This window comes from Anopheles coustani, chromosome 2, assembly GCF_943734705.1.
Source record: "Anopheles coustani chromosome 2, idAnoCousDA_361_x.2, whole genome shotgun sequence".
In the NCBI taxonomy this organism is placed as follows: Eukaryota; Metazoa; Arthropoda; class Insecta; order Diptera; family Culicidae; genus Anopheles; species Anopheles coustani.
In genome coordinates this window covers 31,700,757-31,720,467 of record NC_071289.1, presented here as the reverse complement: position 1 = coordinate 31,720,467, position 19,711 = coordinate 31,700,757, and the positions used below count along the sequence as shown (strand labels likewise).

Genomic DNA, 19,711 nt, shown 5'->3' with positions numbered 1-19,711 from the left:
GCCAAATACACTTATTTTATTCTATGTTTCTTTACTTTAAATAATATTATTAAGGACAAATTCTATTTTATTATTTGGTTCCAAATTTGGAGTAATTATATTTTTACTTTTTTCAACTACTGAATTTAATTTCATTTTATTGTACATGGTGTTTATTTTTACATTCCCATTACGCAGTTTTTCGAAACTTCCAGCCTCGTGCCGATTTGGAGACCCCCTTCAGCCTTTCTCTTTCCGCTCGAAGCCCAATCCCACCAATCAAGCAGCCCAGTTCCATCAGTGCAGATATCAATGTGAGGTTTTTCGCGAGGTGCCGATTCTCTCCGGCCCACCACCCAGAATGCGGCTTCGGGTCGCGGCACCGTGCGCTAGAGAAAGAGGGATTTTATGCTTTCGATCCGAGCATCGATGCCACCGCAGCCTCCGCGCGCCGATGCAGCGGATTATATATAAAGCAGAACCTACCGCTCAGGCAACACATTCGGATTTGTGCCTCTTCCTACTGTGGAGTGTCATCCAATTCAGCGGTGTCTAGTGGTCGGTTCGTGGTTGCCCGTGTCAGTGCTCCTTGACGGCTGCGGCGTGCAGTTTTTGCCTTCCCAGTTGCACGCGCAACTGCAACATCGGAGCGGTTCGGTGATACAAAGCAGCAGTACTCCAGACTCTCAGTGTGTGATTTACCAGTGTTTGCCAGCATGAAATTCGTAAGTGGACTTTATAATGTTTTGAGTAGATGAAAATGTAATGTGTGAAATCCATTCCTAAAATATTGTTCAAACCCCCCAAAAAACAGTTTTTTTATGATAACATCCTAGTTAGAAGATGAAAATAGTGAATTGTCAATTTTGCTTTTGAACACAACACAGAATTCGTTTCTGTAAAATAGAAAATATTATCGAAAATCTTTCTTTTTTTCTTATGAGAGCTTACGTAAAAAAAAATTTGTTACATTTACATAAACCTTGTATCTTGTTTTGTTTACATTTTTTTCGTTTTCTATAATTTATTTTGTTACATTAGCTCTACAACTCTTGTACAACCTTGTATGATTTCGTTTGATATTTTTAATTATGCTAATAAGAATTTTTACAAATCATCAAATCAAATCAAATTGCATTTTACATTAGCAAATCTCAACGCATGGCCCACTCGTCCTTGTAATATTGATTCTATTACCAGCTCAGTTGTAGAATGTTTGCGAAATAAAACACCACTTGGAATCATTCTTATCCCTCAGGCATTTCCTCGGTCAATTTCTTAATCGTTCTTTCGATCCCAATGCCATCCTCGTCCTAGCGCGGCTGCAGAAGCCACTCATCATGCCATTTGTACTAATCGCGCCATCAAAAGCGCGGATTACCATCATCCATGCTTAATGATTAGCTTTGCGACTGCGAATATTTCTCACCTGCACGCCGCCCCCGGGATCAATAGCACTTATGTTACAACCGAGCGGGCGCGGGCAGCTCATTATGATCGCCAATGGGTTGTGTTTTAGCGTTGTTTTCCGATTGGGAAACATTTCGTGGGGGTCGAGCCACCAATCAAAGTTGGACTGCGTCGGAGCCGCGCCGAAGTTCTCGAATCCTAATCCAAATTATCCCCCCGCCGAGCGCGGCCGGCCATCGATCGTCGATCACGCGCCGTGCCGGTTCTCAGGTTCGGCACTTGCCGTTCGAAATAAACTCATCACTACTCGCTTTGAGATCTTTAAGTTTAATTGATTGTAATGATGGAAAACCATCTCCGCTTCCTCCATTATAGGTGCGCACCGGCAAAGGTCATCGCCGAGGTGACCCTATTTTTGCAAAAATTCCAGAAAACCTTGACGACCCACGTCATCGATCGAATGGCACGCGCAGCCACTTGACTGCGGTTGTGTGATGTAATTTTTAACTCCGTCCAATGCAACCGGCGCGAAGAGTCAAAGGCAGAAAATTATTGTTTCTTGATCGGTGCGGGTCTTCCGTGAAGCTTCGGCCTGAAAAAAAAGACCCCATCTTTGATGAAAATGAAGTACCCCTTCAAGAAAATTCAAAACATGCGATTAAACACACTGATTAAGCGCCGAGCGCAATTTGCCTCAATGTCCATTGCCGCGAGGGTCAACCCGCTGGCGATCGATTAAGTGTGCGCACTCCGCAGGTGTTGAAGGAGGCGTAGGAGCCCGTATCGCTAGCTGATAAACTGCATCTGCCCGGGGATTGCAACAACGGTTTCCCGGCCGTTTCGTACCGCGACCAAACCCGGTGAAAGGCAAGCATAATCCGATTGTCTGACGGCGTTATGTTAACGGTCGTTCGCCCGACCGATGCTATTTTTGAGCAGTTTCAAAGCCTTCGAGTAGTCGCTTTTGCTTTCGGCCAATCTCCACACTCCATCGGTGCAACCATTTTGGGTCTTACTCAAGTCGCTTTATTGAGATGTAATACCATTTTTGAGATTGAGGCACAGCTTGTACCATCTTCAAATTCGGCAAATGACTGCGAAATGAATTCCACCGCTCGCGGGTTCTAGAAATGAGCCAATTTCCTCTCCTTCGTCAGTGATCAAATAATACGGTGAAGAAGGAACAAAACAATCACACACGTAAACCGCACATTTTGCGAAAGGTCAAACCATGTGCAGGTACATCTTTCCCGTTGCACGACCAATCCAAAGCTGTCGACAGCGTCGTGTACGAAGGCGACGTCGAAACTACGTCGACATAAATGGGGATCGAGAATCATCTTCTAAATGCTACCGATCACGTGGGTTAACTGGCGCACCGTAATGCTCCTGGCAGGGGTTAAACTGGCAACATCGTTACTCATGTATTGACTTGCCAACCGGCTCCCGGTGCTACCAGCGCGCAGCAAATGCTTTGGACCGACCGACAGCCAATAGCCGTGCCGTAAGGAAGGTGTGGCACAAGAAAAATGTTCATGTCCGCAGGAGATCTGCATTCCCCGATTCAAACGAGTAGCTCGTTGGTTACATGATTGATGGTGTCCGATCGGTGCCCTACCAGACCAGGAAGGGAAACAATAAGCGGAATGCCAGATATTTGATCTTCTTCTGGACTTAGGACAATTATATTTACGACAATATTTAAAAAAAAACTAAGCTAAACACGTTTGTCAGCTTTTTGATAGGTGGTATATTCTATTCCTCCTATAACAGATTTCTTTTATTCGCAGCACGTAAGTGGACTGTCACACTTCTTTAAAAAAAAGCATCTTCTGGATTAGGTCCTTCTAAATTATAGTTTTCAAATATTTAACGAGATTTTAAATGTAAAAGCTACATATTTAGTTTTGGCATTTTGTAATAGTAAAAACCAAAACATTTGGAAGATTCTTTAGATTCAAGCAGTGTTATTGTGTATGAACTAAAAATCCTACAAGAATTTGTTTCAAAGCATCTGCATCTATAAAATGGCTTGCAGAATGATACGAGCAATTTGATATTCTACTTCAATCTGAGTAAACTAGAGCTTGTTTTGGTATTTTTCAACCGAAAAGATGCAGGACGTATATAAATGGCATTCTTAAGCATAGTTAGAGTAGATAATTAAGGTGCACGGGTTTCTGTAGTATAGATGAGGGGTTATAATTTAACTTATTTTTAACAGAGTCATTTAAAAAATAAGCTACAAATAGGTAATAAGGTGATAAAAAGGAAGAATTTAGGTAAATGTTTTCCGAAGGAAGGTGGTAAAATAGAAGAGTTTTTAATTTTCATTATTAAAGCAAGATTTCCACGCAATAGAGATTTTCAAACATAATGGGTTGAAATACTTTTACGCAAAGTATCACTATAGCACTCTTGCCCTAATTCACACAGATTTGACAGCACGATTACCCTCAACAGAACGCAGGTTAAGTGTGTGTGGCACAACAACCGACGAAAGCATGAAAGGTTTATCAGTTAAGCAGCAAAACGGCCAAGAACGTCGCACGGGGTAAGGTCAGCATAATTATGTTGCTACAACGCTTTCGGGATTCCCTGCATCCGAGCAAACCGATTTCGCCATCAAGCGTGACTTTACTCCACGAAAGTGTTTCTATACCCCTTCCATACCCGTTCAATCCCTAATCCATAGTAACTTCTTTCCTTCGTCTCTCGTTCATTTATTTTGTGTACTACTAAACAAAGTCAAAGGCAAAGAAGTTTTGCATCATTGCGGTTTTGTCTGAAGATGCTCTTTTCTTCCCATGCTATTGGTTTCGGTATGTGCCATTGAAATTCACTCGCAAAATCGGCACCATGTCGGTATGACTGATTGTCTCCCAGCGAGCTAGCCTTCGGAACGAACCGTTCTCGCTCGCTCGGAGTCGTTGATTTCAAGCCTGCAGCGCATCGAAGCAGCGCGCTGACGCATTGTGCAAACCTCTTTACAATTCGACCAGTTCCAGTTTCAGTTCCATTCTGGCCGATAAGAGAAGTGGAGCAGACGGCCGTAAAATCCATACCGTGATCGGGATGGGAAACACAATCCCCCATTTATGCAAAAACCTCCCAGCGGGCCCAACAATGTGTGCATTCAAAGCACTTTCAAACATAGCGAACTCGTCAGGTCCGGTGTCATCGGGGTCTTTACGCTTTGATTCGCGATTTCGTCTCGTTTGTGGCTCTATTTTTCTTAATGATAATTTCGTGACCACTCTTCCTCTGCGCTAGCTTGAAGTAACTCGAGGCTTTTATAGGTCAATTGTGCAAGCGCGCGCGCACTCAAACGGAGGTTATGGTCGATTGTGCTGAGCTGCATTTGGAGCCGCGAGCCGTTTTATTCTCCTTTTATCTATTTCCCCCCTCGCTCTAAATCTCCCGTCCACTTAGATCCTACTAACGACGCTTGTGGCGGCCTGTTCATGTGCCCGCCTGGACAACAACTACTTGCCTCCACCGGGAGCAGCAGCGGCAGGTGGCGGTCCCGGCCTGACAGCACCCTCTCCTTCGGCGGGTGGATTCGGTAGCAAACCGCCGGGTGGTGGTGGAGGTCCTGCAGGAGGATTCGGTGGACCAGGAGGAGTAGCTCCCGGTGGGGGCGGTTTCGGTGGCGCTGGGCCTAGTGCGGGCGGTTTTGGAGGTCCAGGAGCTCGACCAGGTATGTCCGAGAACTAAATGGGGATCCCTAAGGGATTGGAGGGTTTGACGAAGCGTCTGATAACCTACACCTTTCCTTAGGAGGTGCTCCGGCTGGTGGACGCCCCAGTGCACCCTCTCCTGCCTATGGACCTCCTTCTGGAGGATTCGGTGGTGGAGCACCCTCTGCATTTGGCGGCGGTGGTGGTGCTGGTGGTGCTGGTGGAGGCCCATCGTCCTTTGGAGGAAGTTCTGGTGCCCCGTCGGGAGGTTTCGCTCCCAGTTCCGGTGGGTTCGGTGGTGGTTCCCCTGCAGCAGCTCCAGCCCCGGCTGGCCCTAGCCAACCCCCAATTGAGATCATCTCCTACGAGAACATGAACAACGGTGACGGAAGCTACAAGTACAGGTTTGTGTGATAGAATACCTTTGTCTCGAACTCCTTGGATACACTTATTTAATTTCTCCCTTTGCCTACAACATCCAGCTATGAAACGGCCAACGGTATCAAGGTTCAGGAACAGGGTGAGGTTAAGAACAAGGGCTCAGAGAATGAGATCCAGAGTGTGCAAGGTTCGTACTCGTACACCGCTCCGGACGGTCAGGTCATCACGGTAACGTACATTGCCGACGAGAACGGCTTCCAGCCGCAAGGAGACCATCTGCCCACACCACCACCCATTCCGGAGGAAATTCGCAAGGGATTGGAAGCGATCGCTGCCGCTCAGGCTGCCGGAGGTGGTGCGTCCCCGGGAGGACCTAGCGGAGGCTACCCGAGCGGAGCTGGTGGTGGTCAGCCATCTCAGGGCGGCTATCCGGGTTCGGTGACCGGTTCCGGAGGATACCCAGCGGGGGCCGGTGGTCCCGGAGCTCCGTCCGGTCAGCGTCCGTCAGGAGCCGGAGCAGGACAAGGTGGTTATCCGAGTGGGCCAGCGGGTGGCACGGGATCAGGATATCCGGCGGCAGGAGGACCAGGAGGAGCGGCTGGCTATCCGGCGGCTGGAGGACCGGGAGGAGCGGCTGGCTATCCAGGACCGGGCGGTCCAGCTGGATCACCCGCCGGATCCCGCCCCAGTGCACCAGGAAGACCGTCCGGCAATGGTTCGTTTAACCCGCAGTCCGGCTACCAGTATTAAAACCCACCTAGATCTACATACCCCACGCCTTCAGTTGAATAACGCAAGATGAACGTCGCTTGCAACAACTAAAACAAAACAACGAGCAGGAGAAAAAGCAGATGATTGTTGAAACGATTCATTCCCACACTGTAAATAAGGTTAAATGGAACGGTTGAAATAAATGTGAAAAACACTCGAAATCTCTGGTAGTACCTCTTCTTTTCGCCATTACGCGTCCACATCTTTCCAGAGGGGCGGACGTTGCGTCAGCCGTGCAATGCTTGAACTTGAACTTGATCGAACGGAGGGTGCGCGAAAGAAGGTCGTCTGCTGGACACGCCGCTGAAAGAAGACGCATGAATGAAAACGGGTTTTTCGCATCGAAAGCGCAGCAAAACCGGTGTCGGTTGTAAAACCTTCGGCAGCAGGTCGAGAGGCGGGTGCCCGGGAGGAAAGTGTGGTTTGCGAGATAAATCCAACATCTCTTGAACGAGTTGCCAATACGTGACAGATGCGCCTGGTGAGTATGCAATTTTTAGTACCTCAGAGGAGTATACCGTTAGGCGTTCATAGTCGATTACAGAGGATGTTGGTCAAACATGGATATCACCGTTCGGTTGATAAATATCTCCTGCTTCGAGGTACAATTCTAGATCGAACGTGATGTGTAAACATTAATACCCATTAACTTCAACACATGTTCGCTGCTGATGTAATTTATCATCCTATTTGAATAATGTCCGCACCTCCAACGCAGTCACGAGCCCATCAATTACGGGCACGCTCGGTGAATGTCATTCGGCCGCTCATAATAGCTGCTCGGGATATTATTGACAGACAAATTGATTTATGCCCAATGCTCGCGGAAGCTCAGTGAAGGTGTTGGGAAGTAACGAGAACGCTCGACGGTGTGCTCGGTCACGAAACGAGCCGACACGCCTGGCACCCTACCGCCAGTTAAGCATAAACACAGTGTGTGTATAACATAATTTGTACAAGTCAATTTAAGCACCCTCCCGAACGGCTTCGAGAGCCCTTCATGGATATGGATCTCTAATCCGGTCGAAATCGGCCAAAAAAGTCGTGACATATTCAAGCAGTGCCAAGCAGCGCTTTACTTCACATCTTTATGCCGCCATTGAGTGCCATCCAATGATGCGCCCTATTTGGGTTTCCAACGCTTAAACCCGCAGCCAAGCCAAGCAGGACGATGATATCCTTCAAGCGGCCTTATCTGCACCGCATGAGGATATCGATCCGGGTAGGAGTCGATTTACTTCCCAGAAGTTTTCGCCTCTCAGCTCGGTTCTCACTCGCTCAGCACTTATGGTTGAGTTTAGTATTTTCTGAAATGTCATCCTCATGTGGCAAACGGTCTTCTTTGCCCACCGAGATTTCTCCCATGTCCGTGAGTCGTGACATTAGCACACCGGAGGGGTCCAGGCTTGGCGCTGTTTTCTTGCCGCCGAAGGAAACCGTAATGCCCTTTCCATATGTGCGCGGTGATGTACGATTGAAATAATGTTGCATGAAACGCTTTGTACCATGCATTAATTATCACCAGGTTCTGTATGGCACTGTTTCCACCCGAAGCCCGATCGGAGCGTCTCGCTTCCGCCGAAATGCCTTATTTGGTGCAGTCGGTTTTGATTGAGTGTGTCGTATTGTATTAAATGGCGCGCGCGAGGCATATTGAGCCGAAAAAGGCTGCCTGCCTGATGTCACTGGCAATCGATAGCCATGTCACAACATGAAAACACATTAAGGGTTTAAATAGTATGATGATAAATAAGTGTGATGTTTCCTCGTGGTTTCCTAAATCAATTTACTTCTTATTACTCGATTGACATATAAAATAGACGGTCTATTGCAACTTAAATGCAACACTTATTTTGTTACAACTACCTACTTTTCTTTTCCAACACACTCTCTATTAGTACATAAACATCTTCTTACTCATTCATCACATATAAATCATCTTAAACCGCCAATAACCTCAAACTGTCCCTAACCGACGTCTCTATTTATATTCCTCAACAAGATAAGCCATCTTAAGTTCACGGGTGTAACATTCACCTCATTCCACTTAATTACCCTCATCTCTGGCCTACCATCATACTCGGGCGTTACACACACTTGTGAGAACAACAGCAGACGTGGCGTAGGTCATTCCAGCCGTTAATCCAGTTGCCGAAACTTTTGACATTTTTTTCTCTTTTTACGCGCCTTCAGCCCTATGCTTCTGACAGTGCTAAAAAAAAGAGCACAAACCGGTACGGCACGCGGAGGATTCCTTCACCTTAAAGCCCTCTTCAGCCGACAACGTGTTACACCGACCGATGTAACGTACGATTCATTCAGCCGAACGATGTGTCTTCAAAACAGCAGCCCTTTCCATAGGAAAAAAAATCGTCTTCGACTCGACATGAAAAAGCGCCTTTTAAATGGAGAACGAGCAACACGAACAACGAAAAGATGTGGTACTTTTTTATCAGCAAAACGTACGCTCCTCTTTGGAGGTGTCAATTATGCTGACGATAATAAATCAATGCGTCATTGTTGCCCGGTGAAGATTGTGCGGTTTCGGACGACACCTATGCTCCTATGGTGACAACCGTGGGTTTCCGAGCGGGAGGAAATACAACGCCGACCCGCGGGATGCCCGGAGGAATCACGAACGGGCGAGGTGTACCGGTCGGTAGTTGGCAGTTTCGAGCAACAATGATGCTTTTTTTTTGTGCTGTCTCTCGACCACCATGGCCATGGTGCAATCGGTGGCATCGCCGGGCTTCCCATCGGCGGTCGACCTCCAGAACGGAGATCCCACCCCACGACGATTCATAACCCAACGATGACATCCTTTTGCGTAGATGTTCTTTTGCTCTTGCCATACCTTCGTCCGGGAGGGGATTTCTTTTTCTTTCCGTTTTACACGACCATTTTTACATTGAGTCACACACGGTCCGCTTCATAAGGTCACCGCGTTCTGACTCCCGATGACGACCACACGTCCGCTCTGACCGGGTTCGAAGTTCGAACGGTGTCTCCGGCTGGCGTCGCTGCTTAGCGACGCTGTTTGCCCGCCCCGGCACTCGCCGACGGTGACGCCTTCCGATCGGCGGGACGTCGGCGGTGGTCTTGGGGTCGTTTCGCTAAAGGTGAAACTGGTTTTCGTAAAACTGCGCGGAACGCGCAGATCTTCCTTGACATCTTCGCCCGGCAACGGGCACCCCGCTTTCCCATCTCCCCAAGCCCGTGCCCTCCCAGCCCATCGGCGAACCGTCTACCAGTCGTAATTGATAACTTGATTCTCTACGCCGCGTCCTCCCGACGGTTTGCCGCGTGGACTACACTGTGTGTGCCATTTCATATGGCATGTGTTCCTACCGATGCTACCGTTAGAGCCATGCCGATGTTTTTTGCTCTCTATGGCCGCCACCGTGAAACACCTTTTTGCCATTAGAATCGTTTAATCGGAAGGCAATAATTTGTCATAAGCTGGCCCGGGGAAACATGCTTCGGCAATGGTATTTCCCCATGAATGGACTGCCGGTTTCGGTGGACAAATATGGTAGCATACATAAGGAGTATCATAATAATATTGCCGTTGAAACTGCGCTCACGTAAATCATAGTGCAACAAAGACTTTGTTGGATGGTTTTTGAACCTTTAATAACATCTGACATATTGTTTTGTCCAATGCTAAAAGTTCCTCAATTCTAAAACTATCTCAATGTTTAGTTCTTTTTTATGTTCTAATCGCGAGTTGTATCTTTGTTTTAATGCATCAGGCATAAAACATACATATTTTTACAATAACAACTTGATGGATAAGTTTACCTTCATCTCACTTTCTCATAAATTATATTTTTCCCTGAAAATTTAAATATTCTCAAATTCTTCTCAAATATTCTCACATTCACGTCTCAACTTTTTCATCACTTAATTATTTATATAATTCCTAAAAAAAACTAAGAAACACAAATTACCATCTCGTTCAAAATAGGATTTCATTAAACTTGGTTATTATTTAACGTATGTTTAATATTTATTTGCTACCCTAATATTCAAAGCAGTGATGGACTGGATGATGATCTTAATCTCTCTTCTTGATGGACTGAAACCATAAAACATATAAATCTAAGGTAACCAAAATAACTTGACCAAAATGATCGAAATTGATACGAGCATAACTAAACAAGCTTTATTTTTACTATCGTCTCGATCTAGTTAAATTTGTGGAACATTACAAATCCAGTAAAGAAAGCCCCCGAAACATGCGTAATCTCTTCGCTATCAGTTATGACCTTGCATCGATCCTGCAGCGTAGCCAGTCCGCCAGCGTTTAACCTAATTATCGCGGGCTTGTTTTATTGCACTGTCACCGCACTGGTAACCGCCCGTTGAAAGGTTATTTTAATAATGCAATCAAAACATGAATATTTTTAAACGGTTACCATAATTTCACCGTGCCGTTCCCCGGGTGCACCGTCTCCCCCCTTTGCCCCAAAACGTCCCCAAATTTGACAGTGTGGTCCGGATCATCCGAAAAGGAAAATAAATGCAGCTCGTTTCATACTCCGACACTCTCGTCGGTCCGGTCCTTCGTGAGCACCGTTGGTAAAATGTTGCATGGCAAGCGGCCCGGCAAATGTACGCACTGGGCGCGGTATCGGATCCCCTTTACTGACCTACGTACTCCAAAATCCGTACTACGTGCCGGTAAAATGCCACTCGGGGTGGAGTTCAGCCCTGCGTCTTCCCCAACCCCTTCGCATGCTCCAGTGTCAAGTCCGAAAGATCATCTTCATCTGGCGCTGGTCGGACTGGACCGACCGAACGGGCTGCGGCAGGCAATAATAACAATAATCAAGTACCTCCCTGCCTGTGTGTGTCTGGCTGGGTGAAAGAGATGCCAATAAGGTGGAGGGAAAGAAAGGGCCAGAGACATAGGCGTGCGTGCAAAGGTTTCGCGGCCAGCAGCATCGTTCAACGGCGAAGTTCACCGAGGAGGATCTTCTTCACACTGAAGATGCCATTGCCTTCACCCGCCCTTACCCGCACGTCGTGAGCGCCCCGGAACGGTGACCACGATAGTGCACGCGACTTTTCGTCTACAGCTCAACCCGAAAACATGCGCCATGCGAGCCATGGGAGAGGGACATAAGCGGATAGCACCCTGAAGAAGCACAAACACACACACATACACAGATATCACAGGTACCAACTTCGGTTTCCCCCGTTGGGCCTGGACGATCCGAACATTTCGGTGGTCGGCAGATCCTCCGACGGCGTTTCGTGCATATAAATATCTGCCTCCAAGGAGCGTCCGAACGGCAGAACGAAGCTCACGGTGTCCGAGCAGGATCGTAAAGGCACGCCAGTCGCAACACGACGCTTTGGTCGCTCATCTCGTCAGCAGTGTGATATTTCTTTACCATAATAGTGACATAGTGTACCAACGGGTCCGCCGAACCGGAGATTCTAAAGTGTTTACCCGAAGAAAGTGCGACTGAATGAAAATGAAAGTGATCGTAAGTTTCTCGTATTGCTCTCTTTTCGGGAGCTTTCGCTCGCACTTGGTGTTGGAACGATGGCAGCAGTGAAAAGTTCGCGTTAAGATTCCCTACCGTATTGCTTTACTCCCGATGTGTAGATCATTCTCGGTGTCGTCCTGCTAGCTGGGGTGGAGTGCGCTCCCCAGGGCCCAGCGACAGAGCCCATCCCCATCATTCGCCAGGAGCAGGAGGTAAACCCGGATGGCAGCTACAGCTGGAGCTATGAAACGGGCAACGGGATCGTGGCTGAGGAGCAAGGCTTCCTTAAGAATGCCGGGTCAGAGCAGGAAGCGCAGGTGAGTCAAGTATAAGTAGCTGAAACTATCGAAAATCAGACAGAATTTAAAATTTTTAAAGAACTTAAGCGTGGAACTTTCCAAAAATCTTAGAAAAAGCATAGTAATTTTTAAAAATCCTAGCTATCTTGAAAGCGAAAATCTTTCATTCTTCACAAAGTAGCATCGATAAAATAGATTTGGTTGGAAAAGTAATATCCTTGACAATTCATTTGTGTAAATTTGACTGTTATTGAATGCACTTCCGAATGAAGATACCAAAATATCTATACGATAGCTTTCTTTTATATGGATCTTGTATGCATTCTCAGTTTTATTTTACCTTTATCCAGTGACGTACTTAAAGTATGCTAAAGTAATAGACAGTTCACTAGGTGCTTTTCGTAATTGCTTTATTTATTTATTTAAGTTCATGTTCAATATTAAAGTAGTTTCAAAATTCCCTCTTCAAATTTTACGTTGAATGCCTTCTATAACCCTAACAGTGGTTTTACTTTTGTAACTTTTGTTTTTAAATTAACCTTTTTACCTCATCATAATAAGCCTTCGCGGCAAACATTCTTCAAACAAAAGCTAGGTGGCAAACGTTAGAAAGTCTTTACGTGATTCAACGTTACGTTTACGTGATTCAACGTGACTTGTTTTCTTTTACATAATTTGCCGATGAAATGTGATCCGCGGTTCTAATCAAATGGGTGACATCGTTCGGGTGACTCCACTTTTACCCAACTTCTGCTCATAACGCTCAATCCACCCTCAATTGCTGCCATCCATTAATCAAAAATATCAGCCTTACGAAATGTGTCTATAGTCCGCCTTCCCCGTGCTCATCAGCTGGCCTTTCACGGTGAACCCTTGTTAGAGGCTCCCCATCCATCGTGGCGTGATCTCGCGATCCAGCTTCTCCCATGCCCTTTTTATCTTCCCCTGAGGCAACCCGCTCGGGTCACGATGTCACCGGCTTAGCAATGCGAAGAATGCACCGAGATACTCCATCCGTTGACACGATCATTTCGTCTCCGACACGTCTACCCGGGCTGCTTCGCTGCACAGACGAGCGTGGTGACCCACTACGGTCACCTACACCTACCCCAACAACACTCCCCTTTTGTACTTGTCCCCAAGCTCGACAACTAGCCGACTCCACACGCCACGATCGATCAGCAGGATCCAATTCCAAACGATCCCACGGAGTGCCGACCGTTGCGCAATGATGAGTTGCTTTGACCGCGGTTCAAACCGCCGGGGTAAGAAGCAGAAGAAGAAATCAAATCCGCCCGAACGAAAATAATAAACAGCAGCACTTTTTGAAAAGGTTAATTGGCATCCTTCAGTGAGCCTTAGCCGGGGGGATTAGTTTGGGTGCGGGCGTTTACTATTGGTAACGCCTTGTTTGGGAAGCTTCGTATACAAACGATTTTGCAAAAAAAATGGCGATAGCCAGATGATTTACCGTAAACATCCAATACCCAATCAAGCTCAATGGGTTCAAGTTTGAGGAAATTAAAACTTGCCTAAGCAGGCGGGAGTTCCAAAAAGTGTAACGTTGGAAAAATATCTCCACATCCATGACAAATGCAACATAAGTAGGCCATTTTGGAATGTGCGTTCCAAGTCATTATTAGAATCAGAAATGGTAGATTTCATATCATTCGAATCCAAGTGCATCGTCGCTACGTTACGGCACATGCAAATATGACATGATAGGTGTTACACAACCGCAGGCGGCGCGACAAATGAAACATTTACCAACCGAACCGGCCAAGAAGTTGCCGGCATTTGCATCGATTGCAAAAGTCATACAGATGGCATCCCACCATCTGCTTGCTTATTTATCTGTTAATCTTCCGCGCCTCTCGGCACTCGATCGTTGGTAGTGACCATCGGCAATGGTCATCTCTCTTCCCGAAAGGGCGCACCGTGGGGCCACTTTGTGCGTGAAGTGGCAACGAGCAATTAATTGATACTTTGTGCACGTTTCGCACCCGCGGTCTGTGCGTCTTAAGAAAGGGGAGTGGAAGTCTAGGGAGGCAGATCGATCGATCGATCGTCCTTCGACCGGTGGGCAGAAGGTTAAATGTGAACCTCATCGTGCATATCGTGCCAGCTCGACTAATCGGGCGTCTTACGTCTTACCATCTCGTTGCCACAGGTGGCTCAAGGTGAATATTCGTACACTGCTCCGGACGGGCAGCTCATCCGAGTGCAGTACATCGCGGACGAGAACGGCTTCCAGCCGCTCGGGGACCATCTGCCCACGCCTCCTCCGATCCCTCCGGCCATCCAGCGAGCCCTGGAGTACCTCGCCAGTCTGCCACCAAGCGACGACGCCTCGCGGAGGTTTTAGGGCGATCTAGGAAAACCCTAAGGACTTTGTAGTGCGTAAGGAAAACTGCATCATCACTTATCACTCACCACGTTATGATCTACTAGAAGTGTAGAAGTTGGTTGGAGAACAAGCAAACAATCTCACTCAACATACAACTGTAAATTAATTGCATCAAAAGCTCGATCAAAGAAATATGCAAATAAACCATACTTTATTCCTATAAAACAGACGTGCTTATGTTGTTTTATTTTATCTTCAAATCAGTATTAATTTGCTCTACCATCCACGATTAGTGCAGGAAACTCTATGGTCAAACATTAACAATCATCAAGATCTCTCTATTCACTAAAAGCGCCTTCTTCTACACCAACTCGCGTTCCAGCCCAGCAAGGTTCAGTCCTGCAGACTCCGATTCTCATGATTGCCGTCCATCCTCCCAGCACACGCTAATCACTCACATCATTTACATGATGCGCGTGCGTTCTCCACCTTACCGTTGCCGAGGCGGGACTCCCGTAATCTTGCCGAGAGTGTCTGATTTCGCTCATAAAAATCACTAATAACACACGAACACACACACACACCCACACAACCATGCATCATAAAAGCGAAGAAAACCGGCGTTAATCTCAAGGTAAGTAAGCATCGGCCCAAGCGAACGGATGAATGAACTACGGCGCGATGTGGAGCCGTCTCCTCCGCGATGGTGTCTTATTCGGCTTACAGGCGCCGCTTCTAGCCACGATAAAAGCGAGTGTTGTATATTGTTACATAGAGCTATCTTGGCCGATGCCGCATAATAAATTCACATCAATCGCACTATGAAAAGTTCTTGAACGATTGAGTCGAAAAGCTTAGGAATAGAATTGAATAACACCACACTGAGGAGGAGTATTGAGCATAGACTGAAAAATTAAAGAGTTGACAATTTTATCTGAAGGAAGAAAATTTCGACGGTCAGTTACTCTGTATTCCTTACGAAAATCAAAATTATTTACTAAAGTACTGAATAGTTTTCTACTGCCATTTGTTTCTTATTGAAGCAGTATTTGTGAAATATTTTCACCTCTATTAACTTTACCAAAGCGTCCGTGACCATTTAGATGTACGTAAAGCCCAAGATAGACGATAATAAATTTTGATAAACGCTACTTTCCAAATACTTTCTGAATTTCAAACCAGCATTTTTAAACACAAATAAATAAAATATTTTAGTTTTGAGCTAGTTTGAAAGAGTTACTTGGATCTGCAGGAGTTTGAGTGGAAGTTGCTATTGAGTAACTGTACTTTAAGTTGTAATTTACAACTAAAAAGTTATCATATCTCTGGATGGTTTTTGCATTTTTGGAATATTTTTAACTTTTTCAAGTTTTACGTAAATTCAAAGATATTTATAAAAAAATGAAAAATGCTGTTACATAATTCATTCGTAAAAAATAATATTGTAAATATTGTGAATAATTATTATATCATTCAAAAGCCTTCGGAATATTATACTCTATTAAATATACCTTGGCATGGGTCATAGTGCAAGACTAGATTATCCTTCAACTCACCCGCCCTTTCAGCACCTTCGGCGTCTTTACCACCTGCGCGAAAACCATCGCCAATTCTCGACCGTATATTTCTCCACCAATTTAGTGCCCCCAGGCCCTCGGAGGCGTTTCCTGGAAGCGCGATAATTCTACCAGCCGCCCAGCCGCCAGCTTAGAGCGGTGTTTATTAATTGTTTTGATTATATACCACCTTGCCGGCGGTCCGGCCCTGGTCGAGCATTGCAAAACCCTCCCGGCCCGTGCATGAATATTCATGAGCCCTAAAGAATATTTACGGCTTGGGCGTTGGCATGGATTTCCGCCCGAAAAAAGCACACAAAATCCTGCGGACATTCCCAGAGCCGGACCTGTTTTACGATCCGGTCCTTCTAGGATGGGGCCAGCGAAACTGAAAGCAAAGCACCGTGCTAAACAGGGCCTTTGGCGAGCCTCACGTGGACAGGAAGCGGTGGTTCGTCCGGCGCGTCCGATTATCTGTAAATATTTCATATGTTTTTAGCTTAATTGACTTCAGCACAGCTTCATCCACAGCTGCGTTATCTGATGATGTTCGTCAATCGTTAACGCAAACTCGAGCGATGGTCGCTGAAGAGAAGATTACCTACTTGTGAGAGATGATTAACTTTTGGAAGATTACCCGTTTGTCGAAGAAGATCTTCTCCTTGAATGGATGCAATGGCTCGAAAAGTATTTTTCAGGGACTGACAGAATTTTGTTCAAGCATGTTTTTTCCTCTCTCTCTCTCACTTTCTCTCTATCTCCCTCGTTCTCTCTACTACCCATAGTCTCAAAAAATGCATTCCTCCGTTCGATCGTATTATCATAAGCCTCCAGCATCAAAGCTCACCCGAAGCAAAGCCGAAGAATGCGATCGAACTTGGAAAAAGTGGTGCGAAAACTACGCGGCAATCCACTCGACCAACATAAAATAAAACTCATCCGAAACTGCCGAGAAAAACTAAATCACCCGCACGAGGGTCGCCGAAAGGGACTTCCCGCGCGGCCAACGATGACGACTCTGTGCTTCGTTTCTGCTCTTTGGTCGTTTTCTTCTCCCTCTCCCCTCTGGCTTTCGCGCCGAAAGCCGCTCTGCTACTACTCCTGTCAATGATGCAATCACCTCCATCGCTTGATGGTCCATCTGCCATTGATCCGGTGGTAATCAAATCTTCCGACTGTGGAGGGTGTCGTTGAAATTTATGCAAATTTGGTCTAACGAAGAACTTGTTTCTGGTGGCTTTTTTTCTTTCTTTCTCCATCCCACTCGCGCACCCCTGACACTGTTGAACTCTTCCTATCTTTCTTCTATTTCTACAAACCTATCCTGGCCTGCGGTTGCCGGGAGGGAAGAGAAAGAACTGGTGGCGAAGGCTGGAAGCGCCTTATGGTGATTTGCTAGGACACCCAACCGGACGCTCGATCGGTCGGACCGATTCGGAGCACCGAGTTCCATTCGAATACCCGAAGTGGTCGGCGTGTGTGAATCGATATATAAATAGCCAACGCCTCGTTGCTGCCTTTGTCAGATTTTGGATCCCAAGCCGATAGTTGCTGCGAAAAAAACATCCGATAACCGATCGTGCTTCTTGTGTGATACATAGAACGTATAGAAAAAACACTCTCGTGAACAGAATGAACAAGGTGCGTAGTGTGCTAGATAAACCAAGAATAATCTAGAACGAATATTTCAACAATCAAAGTGCAGAAAAGATCAATTTCTGATAGTGTACACTTTCCCTGCTAATTGTGCGAGTTCTGTTATCTCTGGTGGTTTTAGATCGTCTGTGTGCTGGTGGTTGCGTTGATCGCGTCCGTTGCTGCGGAGAAAGATGCGGTCGTACTCCGGCAGGATGTCGAAATCAATCCGGATGGTTCATATCAGTACGCTTACGAAACCTCGAACGGCATCCAGGCTGAGCAGCAGGGAACGTTGAAGGATGTCGGTGACGAGAAGGCACAGGTAAGGATTCAGTCGTTGATATCAATCCCCAGTGCCAAAAACCTCATTCGTTTACATTCGGTTTTCTCTTCGCTCCACCAAAGGTTGTACAAGGACAGTACGCCTACTCCAATCCGGACGGTAGTCGCGTCAGCCTGCAGTACATTGCGGATGAGAACGGATACCAGCCGCAGGGAGATCATCTGCCGACGCCCCCGCCAATCCCGGCAGCCATTGAGCGCGCCCTGCGACTGCTGGCGAACCTTAGCCGGAACCAGAAATAGACGGATGGTGACTGTGCTCTCCCCAAGTTAGCAAGTTAGGCTAGGTTAGTGATACAGTTCCCGGGCACTTGGCAGCAACTAGTCATGTTTCCGACGCGTAAAGTGACAAGGAAATAAAACCACCATTATCGAACGATATGTAAACACAACGCTGCAAACCAATTTCGAAGGCAGGTATTTTTTTTCAGATTTCGAGGTTCATCGCTTTATCGGTTCTTGCAAGTCTTTCGTTCAATTTACTTCAAACTATGGATTTGGGTACCATTTCTTGAGCGATAGAAGTAACATTTAAACTTCGGTAGAAAATGATGACAAGAACTGAAGAAAATATTTTTTTCTTTTGCATGTTCATTATTATTTTTGGCGGTTAAGTTTGTGACTCAAAGAAGAAACAAATCCCCGAAACGATGAACTTGACATTGAGCGTGCTGATCAAGCTAGTGATCATGTATGCAAAGATGTGGCGCTGGTGAAGAGGACACATTTTCGTCTGTCTTTTTGTCTATTTTGTTTACTCTCCAGCGTCCACAAGTTTCTTTTCGTTTTGTTTCAACCGACAACCTTCCAGCATTAAAATGCTGCGTTGCAGCGGGTGGAGCAACCTTGTCATATGCTTTAATTTTATGCTACTCGCTTGGGACGATACGTTGGCTTTGGCCAATGGTGACCCACAAAGATTTATACCTGGTGGTTCAATCAATAATCAACGCCGCACGGTGTCCGCACCGGCGGCAGCATCCAAATGGTTCGATAGCAATGGCGCATCTTGATGACGAAATGGGTGGCCTTCGGCTTTCCTCACCGCCAGCGACTCCCTTGCTCCGTACTTCCACTGATTCTGGTATGCCGAACAATGCCGAAATCCGAACGAAGAAGATCGCCCCAGCCGGTCGGATCGCCGGAGACCGTGAAATCCTACCCAACCTTGAATACTATCCGAAGTAACGCTAAAAGTGGTAGAGGAGGCGGTGTTGTGAGGCGACCACCAGTAGAGATCACACTCGCGGAAACTCGTATCATGTGTCTGTGTGTGCTTTTGTTTGGTTTTGTTTTCGTGGGCGTTACAATGGGGTTGTGAAGACGATTTCTCCACGTTTATAAATAGCCACGTGAAATATTCTTCCCCCACGGGACTGCCGATTGGCGTAAATTATTTTTAAATCTCGACTGGTTTGCCTACGAAATCTTTGATTAGCAAACATGCCGAAGAATACTGTCCATCATTTACCTTAACATTATGCAAAACAAGATATTTTTATTCGTCGACGTTCATGGCCAAAAGGAAATAAGTGCGAAATATTATTGAATAAAGCCAATACGGAAAGCTTCTGCTTTACACCATTTCCCGTTTTGATAGATTTTTTTGGGAAACATTTTCAACACTATTGCACCTTGTTTTTAGCCACCAAGTTTTTAACTCAAATCCGAAATATTCATAACACTCTTTCACTAAAATTCTGCCTGCTTTAAATAAACATGTTTCTGTGACTCTTCGCACCAATTCCCAACTCCTGAACGATGTATTCTCGCCTACACTATCCGAACAACTAACAACACGCAAGAATGT

At 46.1% G+C, this 19,711-nt stretch overlaps 3 protein-coding genes across 3 annotated transcripts; all 3 read left to right on the top strand.

Annotated features, from left to right (window-relative positions):
* Positions 1-695: 695 nt before the first annotated feature.
* On the top strand, positions 696-6,200 carry LOC131265862 (pupal cuticle protein 36-like). The gene is made up of 4 exons (XM_058268196.1): positions 696-704; positions 4,822-5,090; positions 5,162-5,473; positions 5,552-6,200. The coding sequence occupies exons 1-4, from the start codon at positions 696-698 to the stop codon at positions 6,198-6,200; spliced, it is 1,239 nt and encodes a 412-aa protein (XP_058124179.1).
* Positions 6,201-11,704: 5,504 nt separating this feature from the next.
* LOC131265884 (endocuticle structural glycoprotein ABD-4-like) lies at positions 11,705-14,383 on the top strand. Its single transcript, XM_058268224.1, has 3 exons — positions 11,705-11,716; positions 11,839-12,036; positions 14,189-14,383. The coding sequence occupies exons 1-3, from the start codon at positions 11,705-11,707 to the stop codon at positions 14,381-14,383; spliced, it is 405 nt and encodes a 134-aa protein (XP_058124207.1).
* A 3,164-nt stretch (positions 14,384-17,547) lies between these two features.
* LOC131265885 (endocuticle structural glycoprotein SgAbd-2-like) lies at positions 17,548-18,144 on the top strand. The gene is made up of 3 exons (XM_058268225.1): positions 17,548-17,562; positions 17,699-17,881; positions 17,965-18,144. Exons 1-3 carry the CDS (start codon positions 17,554-17,556, stop codon positions 18,142-18,144), a joined length of 372 nt encoding a protein of 123 aa, XP_058124208.1. The 5' UTR covers positions 17,548-17,553.
* The last annotated feature ends 1,567 nt before the right edge of the window (positions 18,145-19,711 follow it).